Consider the following 20,985-nt stretch of genomic DNA (forward strand, 5'->3'; position numbering starts at 1 on the left):
AGAAGTGACAGTTTCATCTTTAATGAGGTGTGTATCAACTGTCTGTTACTTTTTAATGGGAAACTTTGCATATCAATGATATTTCATAAACATATTTGTCTTTATTTTTTAAAATTAGCTTTCTAATGCCCTCCCCAAGGAAACAAGCCTTCAAGCAGTAAAGCTGTCTACTTGAAACATCCCTGTTTAATATGGTTCAGTGGGTGCCAAGCACATACGTAGAATGCTTTGATATTCATTGGGCCACGTAGAAGTGAGGGATTAGCCTTCTGAGAATTGCAAATTCATAATTAACTACAGAGAAGTACTTTATGTTGCCCATTTATAACAATTATTCAAATAATTGTCTTCATCAGTCTTTATACAATGGATAAAGCCAATTAGAAATAGGAAGACTTTCGACCAATCTGATTTCAGAACAAATGGATAGTATCTCTACTCAGTTGCCTCTGTAATTTATTGCTTTACTCACTGCTTTTCCTTTAGTTGTCTAAATCCACAGTTTGCGAGCATCCGTGGACTTGCATCTTCCCATGTTTAACTGGCACCGGCCCTTGAATATTGGCACCCACGGGTCATAGAGGATCGCAATTCTTCTTCAAGAGCTGATATGATGGCTTCCTTTCACAGCAGGAGCCCAACTATCAATGTTCATTTGGCTTCGTTATAAAGCAACTTACAAAATCCAGGCTTTTACTGACCATTTCTACATGAGTGTTTCTGTTAATTTGGGTTTTTTTAAATAGTGCAGTCAGTTTCACATTGCTTGTTTCCAGAGCATTTCTTCAGTTGCTTTTATACTCTGGCCGGTAGTTCACTGAGCCTTACTCCCAAATCATTAATTCAGCAAATACTTACTGAGAGTATACTTTGTGCTTGGCTATAAGAGAAGGGAAAGATGAAAAGATAAATAAGACATGCCCCTTTCTTCAAAGACCTTGCAGTGTAATAGGTCTACAAATATCTTCAAAAGTGACAAATCTCATTGGAGAAGCATTACCAATTGTCGTGTGAATTAGAGGACCTGGAACAATCAGACAGGACCTTGAGCAGAACGTGAAGAACAAGTAGAGGCCTCCTGGATTGTCTTAATATTTTGTGATGTTTAATAAACTTCATTAAGGAGCAGCCTGTAAAGGAAGCATGAGGAGACGGAAGCCATCTCATAGCTGAGCCTCCTATTGTTGGTCCACTTCCCTCTTCACCTCTTTTACTTCAAATCACAGCTAGCTGAGAGCCCTCCCAGGTGGCCAACACTGGTGGGGATTCGGATATGGGTATTTCAAGCCCCTGCTTGATTATCTCCTGACCTAACTGCTTTTTCAGCTTTGAGGGTTTTATTTTTCAGGAATACCACTGATTTTTGAAATTCTCTTTTTTGAAAAATCATTTTGCGAATCAGATTTTCTGATGAAGGCATAACCTGCAATCTGCAGTTAGCAGATGCTGTACCATTCTGAAATAAGTGATCCAAGATCACCATAAATTGATAATGAACTGTATTTGTCAGTATTGGCAAAGGATTTCAATTTACAGTAAAATGTGAAATAAGCCTTGCATACATCAGTATGTAACACCTAAGTCTGTCTGTATTTAAGAGAGGTCAGAGCACTGACAGCTAGCAGGCTTTGTTCTCTTCTCTTTGCACGCTGTTATGAGTGAGTGATTTGAAACCTTCACCTTCATGTTTCATGTGCTTTGAAAGTGGAGACTGAGGAATCTTTCTGCCTCGATTGTGTATCACTAACAAAATTAAATGATTGGAGCAATGTACCTACGGATTAATACATTCGAGCTATCTGAAAGAGAGAGAGATAGCAAGAGATTTGGCTCATGTTTTTTAAGAAATTCATCCTCAGTTCTTAAGTGTTTTGTTTATGTCCCTTGAGGAATGAAAAGAAAAACGATTTGTTTTTACTTGTAAGGCCTTACTCAGTTGCCCAATTCCGCAGAAGAACTGGACAGTGAGGACCTCTCAGGTAAGGGCTAGTCATTAGGTAAGGCACTGCTGGGTCCAACCTGTGGGTGCTCTGTCCACTTCTACAAAATGGCCACTTGGTTTACTGAGCAATCCATTAGCAATTGTGGATTTTGAGACTAAAGAAAAACAAATTTTCATTAACACTTTCTTCCTCCCCACCCACCTCTCTTCCCTATTTTAGTGGCGTGTATATTTCAGATTGGGGCTGATGCTATTAATGCAGTGGAAGTTAAGCCATCTTTGGGATTGTACTAAAGCCACGCTGTGTTCAGTGGCTTAAACTAATTTTTATGTTCTAGATGTATAATGGTTCAAGAGAAATTTTGTTGCGTTATAAAGCAGTTTAAGGATGTTGGATTATGAGACAAGATCTTTATTTTTAAAAAACACTCATATTGACCATTTACTACTTCTGTGGAATAGACTAGAAAAGCCATGTCATAGTTATCTTAGAAGTAGGGGATGGAGGGGGCAAGGAGGAAGGGGGGGCAATTGTTTTTCACACACCATGATGTAAACTAATTATCCACCTCAGACCTTTTTCACAGTACACTGAGCTCTTACAAAAGTAGGTTTCATGCTTGATTCCAGGATTTAGGTGTTACTAATCCAGAATAAGAAGCATATCCTAAAAAGGAGGGGGAGGAGATTTAAAATGGTCAGAGCTAAACAATTGTGTGAGCTCCCATGAAGTTGTGGGACTTCACTGCCAACCAGCTAGAGCTTCTTAAACATTTTGATCAGTCACTTCTTAATAAATCAATAAAGAAGTCCCCTTCGTCCTCATTGTGATGGAGAAACCAAGGCATAGGACTGTAGACGCTTACTCCAGCCTGTTGGAAAGAAGGGTTCCATATTGCCCCTTCTTGAGGAGATGTCACTGCAGCTCCCTTGAATGTTGGTTGTTGAGGTGCGGTCCTTAACTACAGGTCTTACCCAGTGAGAGAATAAGATAGTACCACGGAGTCTTTCAAAATGCAAGAGATTTATTCCCTACTATGGGCTTCTGTCAAACCTCAGGGATGCCTCTGTTTTCCCGTTATGTAGCATGTCCCAGGTTGAGCCTGGCTGTTGGATTTTCCCACAGAGTGGAAGATCTAGGAGGCCATGTTGGTTTTGTTCACTGCTATATGCCTGTCATGTAGTAAACACTCGACTGATCCTTGTTGGATGAATAAATGAATTCCAAATCCCAGTGAATTTAGAGAGAGAGAGAAATATAAGATTAGAAAGACAGCCAGCACATCAAGGGAGTGGTTCATTTTTGCCTCTTATTTGTGATGTATTTAGAGAAGTTGCAAAAACATTAGCCCGATTTTCTTTTAAAACAAGAGTAGATAAGCCCTTCTCCCTGCTTAGAATGTAATGCTGGACATAAGCAAACTGCTGTCAGGTCTGATCCTGACCCTAAATAAAATAGCTCTCTGACACACTGTCCCTGGCAATCAGATATTCTGAAGGATCCTAAGAAAGGACTGTGTTCTCATTGGCCTGATCCCTCTTGGCATATTAGCCAGACAAGGATTACTCAGATATGCAGAAGTAATTTTTCTCCTCTTTAGGAAAATGGGACTAAATCAGCCATCCATTCCTTCCCCCAGTATCATCAATTAAGGAATACTCCGGATCTCTCAGCTCTGCACCAAGTCAGATGTGGCCTTGCTGCAGTTCTATCAATCACCCCGGAGTCAGGAGCAATAAACCAACAACTGTTTGTGTTCATAATAATTCAGTTAAATTAATAATTACATTGTCCCCCTCCCCCACCTTCTCCAGGAACGCTGCAGTCCTGTATTGCTCAGGAGCCGTAAGTCATGTAGAACACTGATGGTTTATCAGGCTGGGGCTGGGCTGCCTTTGCATCTGGTTTGATGAACTAATCAAAAACTGATTAGCACCTTTGTTCAAAGGGGATGCTGATTAATCAATTACTATTGATTGTGAGCTTGGCTTCACTCGGCAGCAAAGAGACATCTGAAGGGGAAAAAAAACAACCAATAAAAATTGAGCAGCTGTCATAGTGTTTAAATTTATTAAAACAAAATGCATTATTTTTTATGAAGCTGTCTTGAAATGGGTCACTGAAGGGGAGCATATTGATTGAGAAAGGATGAACTTTTCAAATTTCTGTAGCCTAGAGACTGAATTCAATTATAATACAAGACAAACAGGTTAACACCCGTCTTAAACAGTCCATCAATAAATTAGAGTAGGTGTTGCACATTTAATGCTAAACTGTGGTAATGAATAATATTAGCATCCATTCCCTGCTCCATCTGGGTAGAAATTTCATCCTTTCCTCATTACGGATAAATGTTATATCCTGCATTTCCTTCTAAATAACGATGGTCTGTCTCCTCCTCGCCCTCTTTTCCCCCACCTTCCCCATTCACCACGGCTACCTCAGCTAATGACAATTTCATAAGCAACATATGGTGCTCCATCCTCACCCAGGAAAGCAAGTTGCCCAGCTGATCCTCCTCTTTAATCTGCATTAAAAAATTATGCCTGTCTGTAGTTCAGTGATTTAATTATTGGCAGACCTGGGAAGCTTATCCACTTCTACTTTGAACCCTTTCATTTACTTTTTGGGTGTTAACTTTATTGATGACTGATCCACAAGAGTTTTGAATTGTTTTATCAATTACATCTGCTGTTTCCCAGTGACAGCTGGTGGTTATTGCCACCCATGTGGAATAGAATAGCTTTAAGCACATTTATCCTATTTTATTTTTAAACTTTTTAAAAATGTCTCCAACTGCCTCCCTCCCTTCAGCAATGGAAGGGCCCTGGGGACTGTTTAGTGGAGTGTGGTGGTAAATATACAGTGTGCCAGAGAATGGCCCTCCAGCACAATCAGAGCAATCCATCAGTCTTCTGCTTTTGAAGCAAAGGCACCAACAAGAAATTCCAGAGCTGTCATGTTTCCCAAAAACATGTTTTCTACTCGTGCCCTACAAACGAGAAAGTGATCTGGAAAACTCCTACAACATGTCCCTCCCAATCCGTAGAAAAGGATAAGTGGAGGGCACATTCTCATGGCTTTGATAATCCATGCCAGGTGTTAAGGAGGCATCCAGGTGAGTCAACTCTGGTGCCCTAAATGGATTACAAAGGAAACATGGGCTCAAGATACAGTCTCTTTTAGATAATGGAGGCACTTAAAGGCCCTTGGGTCCAGATTGTCAGTCCCAGGGTGGGGTGTAAGACCATCTGGCTATTGTGAGTGTCCTCAAAGTCTGTCTGAACTTGCTTGAAATGTGTGTGAGAAACTGCCAATAGGCATAGCATTTTGAGGAACTCTTTCCTTAACTAGTCCCCACCTAAACTGTGGCCCAGATTTGGCAAACAGCCTATTTCATTTCTTTGGTAGACTAATAATAATAACAATAATGATGAGAAAGAAAACAAAGACCAGCTGGACTGTGTAGATACATTCAAGATATGGCCCATGAGTCTAAAATGTGGTATGATTTAGCTCATATTTGCATAGTATGTACAGCATAGAAGGCTCTTTCACACATGTCAGTGATCTCATTTGATCTTCGTTCATTCAGCACAGCTGTTTGAGCTCCTACGTTCCGGCCTCTGGGCTCAGCAGCAGGTATGCAGCAGTGAACAAGACCAGCCAGAGCGGGTGCTGGCATGGATCTCACGTGGCAGGCCCCTGCTTTTGTACAGTTCTGTTAGAACTAGAAGGGGAGACAGGCTCAAAACACAAGATATTGTCGGACTGTGACAAATGCTGTGGAAAAAATAAAACTAGGTAAAGTGAAAGTGAGTGAGTGGGGCTGGGAAGAGGAGGAGGCTAGTTTAGAAAAGCTCACCAGGGGAGGCCATTAGGGCGGGAAGACCAGGGATGAGAATGAGCTGGCCATGGGAGGATCTTCATGAAAATCCTGTGAGATTGTTGAGGAAGGGTGGTTAGTCTCAGTTTACAAATGAGGGAGCTGGGACTCCAGAGGTTAAATGATTTATTCAAGAGGCAGAGTCAGAATTTGAACTAATGGGTCTTCTTGCCTCTAGGAAATAGAGACTTCGGTTTAAAGTGGTTATCTTTCCCCTGTGAAATCAAACTTTGCTCTGGGGTCTTCTTGGGAATCTTTCTCCTCTTGGACCCTTTTCAATTCAGTCTGTGCATCCAGGGGATGAGGAGGGAAAAGTTGGGCTCTCCAGAGCCCGTTAGGTGTAGAGCCACATGCCAATTGACCTGGAAAGATCTCATCCAGCATTAAATCAAGCTCTACCCCCTTCAAAGAAGACCTTAAACTCTGCTCAGATATTTTCAGTGCCATAGTCCATTGACTCTCCTAAATTCTGGGATCAGTTTCCCGCTTAGATGGTCCTAAATGCCATGGGAAAGTGTTGGATTGCACTTATTTTTATCTTATAAATAAGATTCCCTTATTTTTAAGTTCCATTTAGTACAAGGCAGTAGACTGACAAATCGTATTGGGTCCATGCCAGCTTCTCCATGGCTTCCCCACAGTGTGGGTTTAAACTTTACCGTATTGCTGATCTTCCCATAATCCAACATGCTACTCTTTCCCCAGCATGCTACTGGGGAGGAAGGAGATCATTAAATAGAAACTTTTCCTCCAACTAAAAAGTTGGCGGGCTACGACACAAAATGTGAATTCCAGTCCTACAGTCCTACAGGTTGGATACTGCTTTGGGGTGATTTCACCATATTCATTAATCCATCCTCACATCCCCAAATGCTTGAGGTCCACTGAAGCATCTTTCTCCAGAGAGAGATTCTAGTGGGACATGTATGTTTGGAAATACTGTACAACTCTGTCCTCTTTATACTCCTCTAAGGAAAAAACTGGTATCATCCTCAGTGCCTTCCTGTTGCTTCAGATGGAAAAGGCAATCACACTTTGAAGTCCTTATTATTATGAAATGAATAGAGAGGACTCAGGAGTGTGCCTTTTGGTCTCTCAGGTGATGCTAAATGTCTTGGGAGGACTTACATCCTGTTACATCAAGTCATTTCCTCTGTTGTTTAAATTAACTAAATCAATTACTTGAGAAGGGAGAAAAACCAACATTTAAAAAAAAAAACACTTGTTCTCATATTTAGCTGATAAGTATTTAATATCCTGATACTCAAATGGTACACCTGAAGCATAACTTGGACTAGGTGGCCTTCAGCCGCCAGGCCCATGGCCTTGACCACCACACAGGACAGGTGGGCCATCAGTCACACTGTGTGCCATTCTGCATAAATGAAAAGAAAGAGCTTGGTGACTTCAACACAGCAGGTGTTTATGGGGCATCTAACCCTCTGAGAACAATGCTGCATGTGCAGTACAACCCTTACCTGCAAAGAGCTGATAAGTGTTTGCCTTGAATCAGTGATAAGAACTAGAGTCAAGCCCTCCTTAGGCTTTAATATAGTGGATTTAAATAACCTATTGAATATCTATGATATGCCAAGCCCTGGGCCAGATAGGCACTTTCATATTTGGCAGCACGTTGGCCTCTCAAAATGACAAGTGTATGATTGTGCTTAATGGCTCAGAGTGGCTGATCGACCTGCCTGAAGTCACAGAGAAAAGTCATGAAGCCCAGCTTCTACCCCAGATCTGACGGCAAGTCTAGTCCCCTTCCAGTGGGCCATGCAGGAGACGAGCTCCTAACTCTTCCTGCATCTCCTGTTTGGGCCTGTTTCTGGAGGATAATGTAGGCCGTAACGGCCTAAGAGAGCCCCGAACCCTGATCACTGAGTAATGACGATGTACAGCCGAAGCCTGTGCGCAGTACTTGTAATTTAAATGAAGGCATGCTGAGCTTTGGGTGGCAGGAGGATGATGATCACCACAGTTTTCCTTCGAGTAGCTTAACGTAGTTCCTTTGAAATGCCAGTGTAGCTGCAGTTCCATTGCTAGAATTCAATACAGCTGAAGGGGAGGACCAGCGGCCTGGGATGCTATATGAGAAGCTTCGTGATTTTCCTGCCTTACATTTATTCCTTCCCTTCTACTTTCTAAGAAGACAGAAAAGAAAGGTTATGCTGCAGAGGCTGGTGTGCTCCAATATATATTAACATCTTAATGGGAAAGCTGTGCATGTACTGTATACATTTACTACTCTGACAAGAGGGAATTAAATGTCAGAAGGATTTGTAGCATCTATAATTGAATTGGTGCTGAGAAAAGCAAATCTTAAAGAAGAATAACATATTAGGATTAGCAAATAATGTGGCATTTTGTCAGCGCATGCCATTCAGTTTGTTCCCCTTCAGTAATAAAGTTGTGCTTTTTAAAATGCACGCTTATTTTTGTTGCCGTGACAGGAGCTACAATAGATGATGAGAATGAGGAGCTACATTTTTCAGATGGTGCCAGGGTTTTTTGTTGATTTGGTTTTGTCTTTGAGGTCAGATTTTGTTTTTGTCTCAGATTTGGAAAATCCACTGTCAGGCTTTTTATTTCTTTCTAGCGAGAAGTAGCAAGTCGCATCATGGTCATTAAGCTTCCTCTGAGATAGACTAATCCTACAGCCCTGGGAAGCTGGAGGCAGCATTTCCATTATAAACACTAATTCTAAGAGTTTTTAATTAAACTGACTGTCCAGCAAGACCTCAGCCCAGGAAAAAGACCAGAACTAAACCAAGTGAGAGAACTCTTGCAAAAAATCAACAATTCTCACTTTTCTCCGGTCATCCATAGATGAGGAAGTTGCAGAAGGTTGAGCATCGGAATTGTCCAATAAATAGAAGTTGAACCTCGCCCATGTTTTAAATACTAATTTGTAAGGTGAGACCTAAGGTAGTTTATAACCTAGGAAAAGAAGAGGTATGTGCGTTTAAGGGGAGTGTCTAGTGCTCCCCAACTTTTTAAATGTGTCTTAAAGCCTGAGCCAGGGATGTTTTGAAATGTGCAGGTAAGCCAGTGCAGGGTGGCTATCATGCCCTGTTCCATATGTTTTATCACGTATTACTGTATCACCCTTCAGCTCCTCAGACGTAGAAAACTTGATGTACTTTTGGCAAAAAGACTGGCCTCAGACTGTGCAGCCTGGGCTGCAGGGTGGGCCGGCTGCAGATGCCGTGAGCCGACTGCTCAGTGACTTCCTCTGCCAAGGTCCCTATTTGCCAGGAGCATGTCTAGGATATACTGGCCATTCCCTGGCTACCTGTGGATCCCTGCCTTTGGCAGAGAGCCATTTAGGCTTATCACAGATCCACGATTAAGGCATTCGCTTGGCAATTTCTGTTTCGCGTCCCATGCCAGGCGGTAACGTAGCCATAGAAACGGGATCTGTTGCAGAGCCCTATTTTAACACAGGCAGCATGATTGCCAGAGCACTGCATTAAGGACAACTCTGGCAAGTAATTTGAGGCAGGAAAGCAGAGAAAGAGGAGGCCCCTAGAGGGAGGGGAAGGAGACTGACTCCACTAGCAATCGCTTTTCTTGTCTGGCCCTAGGGAACTACTGCCTTTAGAACTGCCCCCTTCAGGGCCGGCCCCGTGGCTTAGCGGTTAAGTGCGTGCGCTCCGATGCAGGCGGCCCGTGTTCGGATTCGGGCGCGCACAGACGCAGTGCTTCTCCGGCCATGCTGAGGCCGCGTCCCACATACAGCAACTAGAAGAACGTGCAACTATGACATACAACTATCCACTGGGGCTTTGGGGGGAAAATAAATAAATAAATAAAATTATTAAAAAAAAAAATCCCCCCTTCATATGGCCCATGAGCAATGGATCGGGCCAGGTTACCTGGCCCAAGGTAAAGAAATCTGAGCAGTCTGGGGCCTCGCTCTTGGGAGTTCTTTGAAATATTTTTGTCCTTGCAGTTTCTAAGATGCTAACGCAAACTCAGGGTGGTTGAAGCTATGACCCAAGCAGCAGTAGCCAACTTAACATTCTGCAAGCAGCTTGTAAACTCTCACCTGGAGCCAAGTTGTTCCAGCTTTTTGCCAAAAGAAAAGCTAACTCACGAATACTAAACAGTTCATCATTGATCTATCCTTAAAGAGACTCATGTCACCCTTAGAGCCAGAGACACAGCTGCAGGATGGGACAGCGTAGGCAGGAAGGACCATGCCACAACTATGAGTTGTCATGAACGCTTCCCAACATTTAGAAAGTGCACCTAAAAATGAGACTTATGGAACAACTAGGCCTGAGTTACTTGAGGTCACACGTGAAATGATTTGGATGACATTCTTCACTTCAATCGGACCGTGTCACCCAAAAATGCTTGCTTCTTCAAGGCTACAATAACCTTTATACCATAAGCACACAACAAGCAGAAACATGCCTTTACTTCAGGATGATGGGGCAAAGCTTAGTTCCAGAACTATGAACACGCTTATACCTGTTACTAAGTGAGAGGAACAATTGTAGTCTCTTAGAGAACAAGAAAACATTACCTTCTCAACTGAAGAGCTGTCCACTTGCCTGAGGATCCGGTATGTTGATAAGTGCTTTACATGCATACATTTATTCTTCAGTGTAGAAGCTGGGGGAAGCTGTAGAGTCTGGCTCTTGGTTTCCTTCTCTAATTTAGGGAAGGACCCGAAAATCTGGAGAGGATGTCCCTAGGAAAGTTCACAGGACCTGAGTGCAAGGGTCTGCACCCCACGAGGAGCAGGATCTTTGGGTGATGGTGCAAGTCATAGACTTACCCAAATTTTTCACTTAGAAGTAATTTCTCAGGGAACTGGCCAGAGCTCTTGCTTTGTGAGCGAAACAGGAAGGGCCAAGTGGCGATGGACTTGGTTGGGGCCGTGCTCCTTTTGGTGGTGGATATTTTCTTCAGGTTCCAGTCTTCATCCTACCCCATTAGCCCGGTGCCTGTTTGTGTAACATCTTGAGCTGTTGCTTGGTACTATGAGTGAGGCCCAGCCCACAGTGCAGGCAGTTCTGATCCAGCAGTAGGTAACCAGCTTTCACCCTGTTCCCCCCACCACCTTGGGCCAATCAGTAGCACTGTAAAAACTCGCCCACCCATCCCACACGTGAAAACGAGAAAGGAGTGAGATGAGTCTGGGAACAGCGCTGCTGTTCATAGGGGGGGCCAAGCCATGACTGGGGCACCGGTGAACGGCCACAACTCCATCAGTACCTCCCTCGGTAAACCCAGGGGTGGGCTAGAGGTGGGAAGAGGCGGTAAGGAGCTTGCAACCTGCAACGTTCCCTGTAAATTAAACATCAGTTACCTTCTGTGTCCATCTGCAGTAAATGAAGGCAGGAAAAATGTCTCAGTGATTAACTGGTGGTAGTAAACTTTCTGATCAAAGTGAGTATCAGAAGATAGCTGGAGAGATTACCCTTATAAATAAGTATCTGTAAAATATGTATGTCCTTGAGGGCAGGGAAGATAGCTAGAACCCAGGTATTTAATGTGGGCAAAGTGCAGGGGAAAAGAGCAGCACCCAGCATATTTAGCTGTAAGTTCATGGGGAGCAAAGGTCAAATGAATAGTTTTGGCTGGAGAAATTAACACCACAGACACATGCCCTGTGAGGTTCTGTTTATTTGTTTTTCTTTATCACAGAGCTGCTTGCTCTCTCTCGCTTTCTCTTCTTAGGCTTCTAGAACATTCCTGTTGCCTAGGCATGGAGGAGGCAGGCAGTCTTTTAACAGTGGACATGAGAGTGCCTTCCCCCAGGGGTTAGGTCTGTGCCTGGGACAGCTTCTCAAAGCCTCCCTCTGCTCTCAGTCTTCCCGGGGCAGGACCTGCCTTCACCCCTTGTCCCTCACTTTTCCCTCTTCTCAATAGCTAGGATCGCCTTTTTTCCTCACCCGATTCTAAGACATATCGAGTTAGTGGAAAGACCCTTATTTTTCAATAGGTCTGAAGCTCACGGCAGTTGGAGATTAGTTAATTCTCATTCCCACAAGATCCTGTATTTTGACAGCTCCCGGAGGAAAACACAACTTGCTGGCTTTTCTGTTACTTTCGTTTCCCCGTGAGCAATTTTGAATTTGTGCAGTTGGGGTGAGAGTCTCCAGTGTGTAACGCGCTATCCTCCAGGTACCCCGTGTCCAGGGGCACCCTGAGGGGAGCGCTCCCCTCCCACGGCTGAGTTCCGCCTTGTGGAAATGACTTGGAAGACATGGAGGCAGTTGCATCTGCAGGAGGCAGCACTTTTGACTGAGGAGGGAGATTCCTCTCCACCACGTTTCAAGTCGAGCTTATTAGACGTGTTGCTAGAGGGGCTCCCACATCACGGAGCGGGCTAATTGGCTGCAGTGCTCTCTGCCTCCACCCCATCTCCATTCTCCAATTAAACTCCCATCATCCCGTTGTCCTGGGCGACCTGCCGCTGCCTCTGATTTGGCATTTCTGTTTGGGTTTGGATTTGGGGGTTTTTTGTAGTCCTTTCAAAAGTAACTTAATGAAACACTTTAAATACTTCAATTTTTAGTTTAAACTCTTTTAATTAAAGCACTTTTCATGGACCCCTCAGTCACGAGTTATTTCCCCACATCCTTCAGTACTTAATCTCAGAGCAGAATTGGAAATATCGATAGAAAGTGTAAATCATGGCCTCCTGCTGAAAGCATTGTATCAGGTTTCGGCTCAAAAGAGCACCATTACCTTTAGCTGTCACGGATCTGTACACTTGATCGATAAACTTCAAATATTATTAGAGGTGGAGGCTTCAGAGATTTGCTCTGTTCTTTGGAGAGAGACAGAGATAAATCTTTCTTAAAAATTGACTTGAATTTGCACTCTCAGTCTTCCTGGTGAAATGCATTTCTCTTAGGCATCCAGCAACTGCAAGGGGACAGATTTATAGGCCATGTGCTTCTTGTACTGAAAGATTTAAATGGTAAATCCTTCACATATGACTTCACAAATCATGTAAAGTTAAAAGATTTTTACCGTTTCTGTTGCTGCTGTGCTTAAATTGTAAGGTACAGCTAGTAAATCATTTTAATGGAGGTGTCGTACTTGACTCAATAAAAAAAAAGACAATGGTTTAGCTTCCACTCCAAAATGTTAATGTATTAATTAACGGGAGAATAATTGTTTTTTACTACATTATAAATCTCGGGTGCCATTAGAATTTCAGCAAGGGGTGATGTAGCCACATTCCTAAATTAAAATTGTTTACACTGCCATACATCCATTCTGCATCGCCATAGCTCATTCTGGGTCCATTTTGGAGTTGTTCCCCAGCCAAACATGTCGTGCCTCAGTCGGAAGAAGACACCCTGAGGGAGTGATGCTTATAAAGGAAAATTAATTGCATTGTGAAGTGTTAAATAAATAAAATAAAAACTGTGGCGATGGACAGTTATTCCTCGCTGTCTTTTTTGAAATAGGTTTTTAGGTTTTAGATTGAGGCTTCCTCCCTCATACATCCTAAATGTAGCAAGCATGTCACTTGTCTTTAGTCTTCTAATCCGTGTTTTATCTCCAGGCAGCAGTGGCATTTGAGCTCCTTACTTTTCCTATGCATATGCCTAGCAAGGAATAAGTCGCTGGGCATCTAGCCTCCGCTCCACAGTTCCCGTTACCTCCTGAAGGTGCCATTCCGACGCCCTTAAATAGTTAGGTCTGCCTCCTTAATAGAATCTGCAACTGAATACAGATAGAGTGAACGCTAAGACCAGGTCAGAACTGGATAGACTCCATTTCTCCCCTCTCTGCTCCCTAAGCTTGTTCCACATGCATTAGCGCTCCTATGCTGCTTATAATGAAGTGGCCTCGTGGGGAGAACAGATCAATTCAGCACTGGACAGGTCAGTCTGTTCCCTCGGTGTAACTTGATCCATCTCAGTGTTCTCTCTGACTCCTCCATTAAAAAAGAAGGTGACCTGACCCTGGAAGCAGTGTCTCCAGGGCTTCTGGTGTCTTATAATGAGCTCTGCATCCCTATTCCTCTTCTGATTTCAACAGATTCTCGAGCAGGTGAAGAAGGCGCGATAAGGGCAGTGGATCATGCCGTGATTGGCGGCGTCGTGGCCGTGGTGGTGTTCGCCATGCTGTGCTTGCTCATCATTCTGGGGCGCTATTTTGCCAGACATAAAGGTAAGCAAGGTGCTTTGGCAGGCAGGAGGTCTCATGTCACCACAGCCCCTACATTTTGGGACTTTATAAGGTTGTCCTTGATAGGGAATTTGGTTTATGTGGCCACATAGCCTCTTTGAATTCTGAAACGGGGAGAGAAAAAAACAAAAATCTTAGCAGCTGCTGATTAGGACTCTGAGAGCTGATGAGTAGCACTGTTTGATTTGGATTTTCTCTCAGTATAAAGCTTTTTAGATTTGTTATTCTACAATCCATAATTGGGGATAGAGTAAAAATTTACAAATAGGGTCTGGTGTGGTGTGAACCCCAAAATGATAAACATGGAAAGAGCACACCCATAACCTACCGTTTTCCGGGAAGCAGGTGGGCTAGCTCTGCTCCCTGGCCCCAAACTCTGGGGAAGCTGGTCACAGCAGCTAGACTGCTTCCTTGGTTTTATGTGCCTTAAAAGCCACATAAATATGTATTTTTAGAATTATGAGTGCAATTGATTTAAATTGCCATTAATCATCACACTTATCAACTGTGCAGTCTGGATGGGCAATCATCTTTTCCAACGCTCCTCCTCTCTGCCCCATGCTGCTCTGATCCTCTCCTCCCCTCTTGGTAATTTATTCTTCCTTTTCTTTGTCGGACCTTGTCTTTCTCAGTTATTTTTCTCAAGCACTGTGCAATGAGCTTGCGGGGCTCTCCTATAGGATTAACTGTAGCGCTTGCATATTGCTTGATTGTAGAACCTGGGCTTGGGGAAGCTCCCTTGAGCACAGCAGTGGAGGTCCAAGGTACTTGACGGCTGCCTTTAGGATCCCAAGTGCCCATCTTGAGCGTAAAACAGTTGGGGACCCTCAGCACCATGCGTACCCTCTGTCCACGCCCAGGAGGCAGTCTGTTTGACTGAGAACTCCCAGCCTCTTGGTGTTGAGCTGATAAAGCCAGCAGGGTGAGGCCAGAGAGCAGGGCGGAAGTCTGTGCAGCAGCTGTGGAGACCCAGGGGAAGAAGGACACGCTGCAGAGGAAAGGATACGGGAGGGGAGCATTTGACCGCCTGCTTTCTCAAATTTGTCCCTTTGAAAACCTAAAAATACAATGAATGTATCAGCCTTTTTTTACCTAAGAATTTTCAAGAATGCAGCATATAATGGGAGGAGGGTGATTTGGTTATAACAGACAGTATAAACTCTACCTATTTATCACACTGAGGTGCAGTCCTTGTCTTTCTCCATGTAAACTCTTGGGACTTGCTGATAAGAGTGTCGCCAACTTTGTAACGTTTTGTCTATTGTCATTATAAAGTGGCTGTGCCAATTAGCAAATCCATGAATCCGGGTCCGGTCTAGAGTTACATTATGAACGAGAATCACTTGTTCCTTAAGGCAGATGCCAAGCCTTCATTACGACTGTTGTGATATCCAGTTATTTCTCAATCTGGAACCCCACTCTGAAATGAAAGGCAGAAAAAAAATCAAGCATTCATGTGCAAGTTCAAGCACATTCTCGCTTGCAGATAGGCAACAATGATTCATGGAGGCAGGAGACAAGTGTGCAGATAAACGATTTGAGGTGACAATAGAACATCATCAGGGCCCTAATTCATTTATTGGCTAATTGCTCTCCCTCGCTTTGGTCTTTACCCATGTACGTGCACACATGTGGTCATTGGTCTTGGGCGTTTACTGTGTGTACGTTAGTCAGCAGCTCTCCAGCTTTCTGCATTTTTAGCTCCCACTCACGTCTTCTTCTGCTGACATCCTCTGGTCATAATCACTGCTCTAATGTCTCATTTGCTGAATTATATCGCAGCGGTTCAGTTGGAGTGGTGCCTTTGGAACCCCTGGATCCCCATTTGTCTCACCCACCTCGCTCTCTTCTTCCAATTGTTTTTCCCCTCTGCTGCCTGCACACCACTTCGGCTGATGATGGCCATAAAGCAAGTTGCCATCTCTGTACCACTTTACACAGAGGCCATCAGACAGTCACGGTCCTTTACCCCTTCATCTTTCAGGTACATACTTCACTCATGAAGCCAAAGGAGCCGATGACGCAGCAGACGCAGACACAGCTATAATCAATGCAGAAGGAGGACAGAACAACTCTGAAGAAAAGAAAGAGTACTTCATCTAGATCAGCCTTTTTGTTTCAATGAGGTGTCCAACTGGCCCTATTTAGATGATAAAGAGACAGTGATATTGGAACTTGCGAGAAATTCGTGTGTTTTTTAATGAATGGGTGGAAAGGTGCGAGACTGGGAAGGCTTGGGATTTGCTGTGTAACAAAAATGTTCTTTGAAAAGTACACTCTGCTGTTTGACACCTCTTTTTCTTGTTGGTTTGTTTGTTTAATTTTTATTTCTTCCTACCAAGTCAAACTTGGATGCTTGGATTTAGTTTGGATAGATTGCAGAAAATTCTGTGCCTTGGTTTTTTATTTGTTTGTTGTGTTCCCTTTTTTTTTCTTCCTTTGTGCGCATTTATTTTTCCCAAAAAATTTTGGATTTTTTCCAAAATCTCCCATTTTGGAATTTGCCTGCTGGGATTCCTTAGAATCTTTCTTCCCCTTATTTTGTTATTGTTTGGACTTTTTCTGTTTATCTTTGAAGTAACTGCTTTCTGTTCAAAGTTCAGTTTCATAAAAGGAGAACCAGCACACTTTAGATTTCATAGTTCAGAATTTAGTGTATCCATAATGCATTCTTCTCTGTTGTCGTAAAGATTTGGGTGAACAAACAATGAGCACTCTTTGCTGCTGCCCATGTTTCAAATACTTAGAGCAGTGAAGACTAGAAACTTAGACTGTGATTCCGAAACTGTTCTGTTTGCTGTGGAACTACATTACTGTACAGGGTTATCTGCAAGTGAGGTGTGTCACAATGAGATTGAATCTGTCTTTAATTCTGTAACTGTAGACGGCTCAGTAGAGATACCCCACACTGTAGAAAGGTTTGGGGCGGAAAGGGCTCCTCCTTTTTCAATGCCCTAAACAGACCTGACAGGTGAGGCCTGTTCCTTTTATATAAGTGGACAAATTTGAGTTGCCACAGGAGGGGAAGTAGGGAGGGGGGAAAGACAGTTCTGCTCTGGTTATTTCTGTTCCAAATGATTCCATCCACCTTTCCCAATCGGCCTTACTTCTCACTAATTTGTAGGAAAAAGCAAGTACGTGTGGTGTGCGAATGACTGAGTGGGACAGGGTTTTTTTTTTTTTTTCCTTTGTGCTTAGTTAGGAAGGCAGTAGGATGTGGCCTGCATGTACTGTATATTACAGATATTTGTCATGCTGGGATTTCCAACTCGAATCTGTGTGAAACTTTCATTCCTTCAGATTTGGCTTGACAAAGGCAGGAGGGACAAAAGAAGGGCCGGTATTGTTCTCACACTGGTCTGCTGTCGATCTCAGTTCTCGAAAGGTCAGAGCAGAGGTGGAAAAACAGCATGTAGGGATTTTCAGTTACTTAATCAAACTCAAATGTGAGTGTTTTTATCTTTTTACCTTTCATACACTAGCCTTGGCCTCTTTCCTCAGCCTTAAGAACCATCTGCCAAAAAATTACTGATCCTCGCATGATGGCAGCCATAGTGCATAGCTACTAAAATAAATTACCTTGAACATATCTTCAATGGGGAGCCTTGGGAAAAGGTAGAGGAGTCAAGTTACCATTTACATTTTTTTTAAAGAAATGTGGGGATTTTCACTGAAACATCTAGGAAATCTAGAAGTAGTCCTGAAGGACGAAAACTAAACTCTTACCATATGTTTTGGTAAGGCTCCAGACTCCAGGATACAGTCCCTATGGAAAGATGGCATCAAAAAAGATAGATCTATATATATATAAATATATATTATATAACATTTTCAGTGAGTACTTTTGGATTTTGCAAGGTGCATTTTTACTATTGTTACATTATGTGGAAAACTTACGCTGATTTATTTAAGGGGAAAAAAGTGTCAACTCTTTGTTATTTGAAAGCGTGTTTATTTTTCTTGTCTTTATTTTAACCTTTGATAGAACCATTGCAATATGGGGGCCTTTTGGGAACGGACTGATATGTAAAAGAAAATCTATATCGAGCAGCATCTCGTTCTCCCTTCTCCTATCCCTAGGCACCTAACCAAGACAAAAAGCCACAATGAACATCCCTTTTTCGATGAATTTTATAACGTGCAGCTCTATTCCGAGCCCTTAGCACCCATTCTGACCATAGTCTAACCATATCAAAGGGTGAGAACCATTTAGCATGTTGTTGAAAGGTTTTTTCCGTTGTTCTTTTTAGGAGGGAAAAAAAAAAAAAAGTACCATTGCTCACAGAATTGGCGTCTTGTTTTTGGGACCTCCCATCTTTCTGTTTTGAAAAGTGTACAGTAGTGCAGTGTTCCTGATGTAACTTTATGGCTTACAATGTTGACATGTCTCAGGTTCATGTGTTTCGATTGGTGTTTTCCGTCTCAGGTAGATTGCAAAGTGTAGGCCCCACGCATTGGAAAAAAAATAATAAAACAAAGCAAAAACAGGAAATTATGGATTTTAGTTGTATATTGGTTTATGTATTTTTTCTTAAGTATACAGTGCACTGTTTGAAATGTATTGTTGAGTATTACTTTGTACAGGTTGATCACTTTTTTTAGAGTGAAGAAAGAACAAACTTGTTTTTTGTGTTTTTTAAAGGAATATAAAATAATGAAGGATGTATAATTGATGCCAAATAAGCTTGTTCTTTAGTCACACCGACGTCTTATTTTTCCCTTTAGGCCAGTTCTGTTTCTGAGGTGTACATGAACAATGTTACAGTGTAAGAAACTTCATATCCATATGTTCCCATTCGCATTTTGTATTGGTTCATGTATACCATTTTTACAAAAAAAAAAAGAAAAAAAAGAAGTACTATAAAATATCTGTCTTCTTAATAAAAAAAAATTAATGTTACCAAGTGATCCTTTAATCTCATTATGGACTTCTTATGGACACCTCGGCGCCAGAGAAGAGATGGGCCCCTGGTCCAGCTTCCTCCCTAGGACCTTGCGCAGGGCCAAGAACGCGGGCGGTAGATGCTAGGAAATGCTGCCGGCTGGGTTTCTTGGAACCGCTTTCTCTCCTCCTCCTTCTCCCCTCTCCGTGGACAGGTGGGCCAGGTGCTCTGGCAGCGCTGACTCAGCGATTTGTGCAGGTGCGCGTGATGCGGTGGCGGGCCCGCCAGGACAGGCCCCTCCTGTGGATTCGTCTCCTGCCTCCCTCTCCCTCTTTTCACCCACCACCCGCACCAACTTTCCTGTGTTGGCTGCTCCACCTGTCTCTTACTTTGGGATTTCGTGTCTTAACAATTCATTCTGCCTTCTTCATTTCAAGTTCTCTCTCCTTTAACCGAAAGACAACATAATCTGCGGAGGACTGGCTTGGCTGCCTACGGAAGATTGTTCTCACTGTTCGTGCTGCTGAGACTTCCAGGCCTGGGTGTACCGCAGGATTCGGTCTGTTGTCATCCTTCTTGCCTTGCAGGGCGAAGTGAGCGATGACTACACTTCATGGTGACTGATCTTACAAATGCACACATAATATTTGAGCAGCCCCAAACTGCCCTTCCCCCCCACTCACCCAGCTGTGTCTACGTTCCCCTTTTCTCTCTCTGGCAGATAACGGGGAAGGCTCAGCAGGGGGAGAAAAGGTAAGCTCCAGAAAGCCAAAGGCTGTGCATCTCATTTCAGCCTCCTCCATCCTGGCCTGGTCTTTGCCTGTCTCAGTAAACATCAGCTAACCAGATAGATATGCAGTTATTGAGCACCTGCTGTTTGTGAGAAACAGAGAAGTGTAAGATGGTCTCTGGAGGCTAACCGGGGCATCACTTACACCCACGTGAAAATGTGAAATGATCCTCAGCCATGGGGGCCACACTGAATACAGTTAAGGAGCCCAGAGAATGCTGTGGGAATTTCTTGGAGAAGGGATATCCGTGAAGGCTGGCATGACAAGACAGCTTCCTAGAGGAGCTGGGGCCCCAGCTAGACCTTAAAGGATGGTTTAGTGAAGAGGGAATGCGAGTCAAAAGTACAACAGGCAGTAAGCGCCGCCAGCCTGCTGATTGGCACGGGAAGAATAAAGTGAAATCAGATGAGGCATATAGGGTGGGATGATCTTGTGGCTGATCTCCAAGTCCAGGCAGAGGAGTCAAGATTTCAGGGGCCTCTCCCAGCCTCTGCCAGAGGGCAGGGGGCAGTGGGGAGTGCTAAGTCATCAGAGCTCTGTCAACAGACCCTTTAGGTGACAGACGGTAGAGATCAGGAGAGCATGCTAAGAGACTGCCTGGGTTCAAATCCCTGCTCTGACACTTAGCTGTGAAACCTTGGGCAACTTACTCAACTTGCCTGGCCTTGGTCTCCTGCTCTGTACAGTAGAGATCGCTGTAAGGGTTGTTAGGAGAGAGAAATGAGACAGGCAATAAGTGCTTAGCAAATAAGGTGTCAGACACAGAGTAACATGTTGGTCATAATACAGGATAGAGGCGGATGGTAATTAAAAAGATAGAAGGTTACCCATGGCTACCAAGAAGTGGTTGGTACTCAAGTGGAGGGAGCTATTTGGGCTCCTGTGCGTATGGACACCCCATGCTCTTGTGATGCTTGCCTTAGAGTGTTTAATGAGCCCTTCTCACCATTCATTGGTGTAGTTAGTCCAGGCCATGTGGCACACAGTGTGTTTCGTGTCCCCAAGCCCCTCCCCTTGTCTGTGGCATGAGGCGCCAGATTCAGCTGTAACCTACGAAAAAGGGACCCAAGAAGTTCATTGAACTGAGGCAGATGGGAGGTGGCGACTTGCTGCACAGCTGCGGTTGAGTGCCACAGGGTATGCAAATGAGAAGGCGCCAGAAGCATACACTTTAGCGGGAGCTTGATAAGTTACCCAGGCCTTCGTTGGTATGGGAGTGAAAATGGGCCTCCTCTCCTCCGGAGAGTTTCCACAAATGTTTTGGCCTGCTTGCATTCTCCAAATACATCAACCCGAACCCCGAGGTGATATGCGAG

The 20,985-nt window shown here is 43.6% G+C and overlaps 1 protein-coding gene across 6 annotated transcripts in view; it reads left to right on the forward strand.

The window, feature by feature from the left end:
• CADM1 (cell adhesion molecule 1) overlaps positions 1-18,903 on the forward strand; it is a 317,399-nt gene extending 298,496 nt beyond the window's left edge. For 3 of the 6 annotated variants that reach the window (XM_058545174.1, XM_058545179.1, XM_058545176.1), the window contains exons 10-12: positions 1,926-1,979; positions 13,846-13,977; positions 15,980-18,903. In XM_058545174.1, the coding sequence (XP_058401157.1) occupies positions 1,926-1,979; positions 13,846-13,977; positions 15,980-16,098 (305 nt within the window). In that variant the 3' untranslated portion in view covers positions 16,099-18,903. The remainder of the gene's footprint in view (positions 1-1,925; positions 1,980-13,845; positions 13,978-15,979) is intronic. The other 3 variants (XM_058545177.1, XM_058545178.1, XM_058545180.1) reach the window with 1 other exon arrangement.
• The last annotated feature ends 2,082 nt before the right edge of the window (positions 18,904-20,985 follow it).

This window comes from Diceros bicornis, chromosome 7 (genome assembly GCF_020826845.1).
Source record: "Diceros bicornis minor isolate mBicDic1 chromosome 7, mDicBic1.mat.cur, whole genome shotgun sequence".
NCBI classification, from domain to species: domain Eukaryota; kingdom Metazoa; phylum Chordata; class Mammalia; order Perissodactyla; family Rhinocerotidae; genus Diceros; species Diceros bicornis.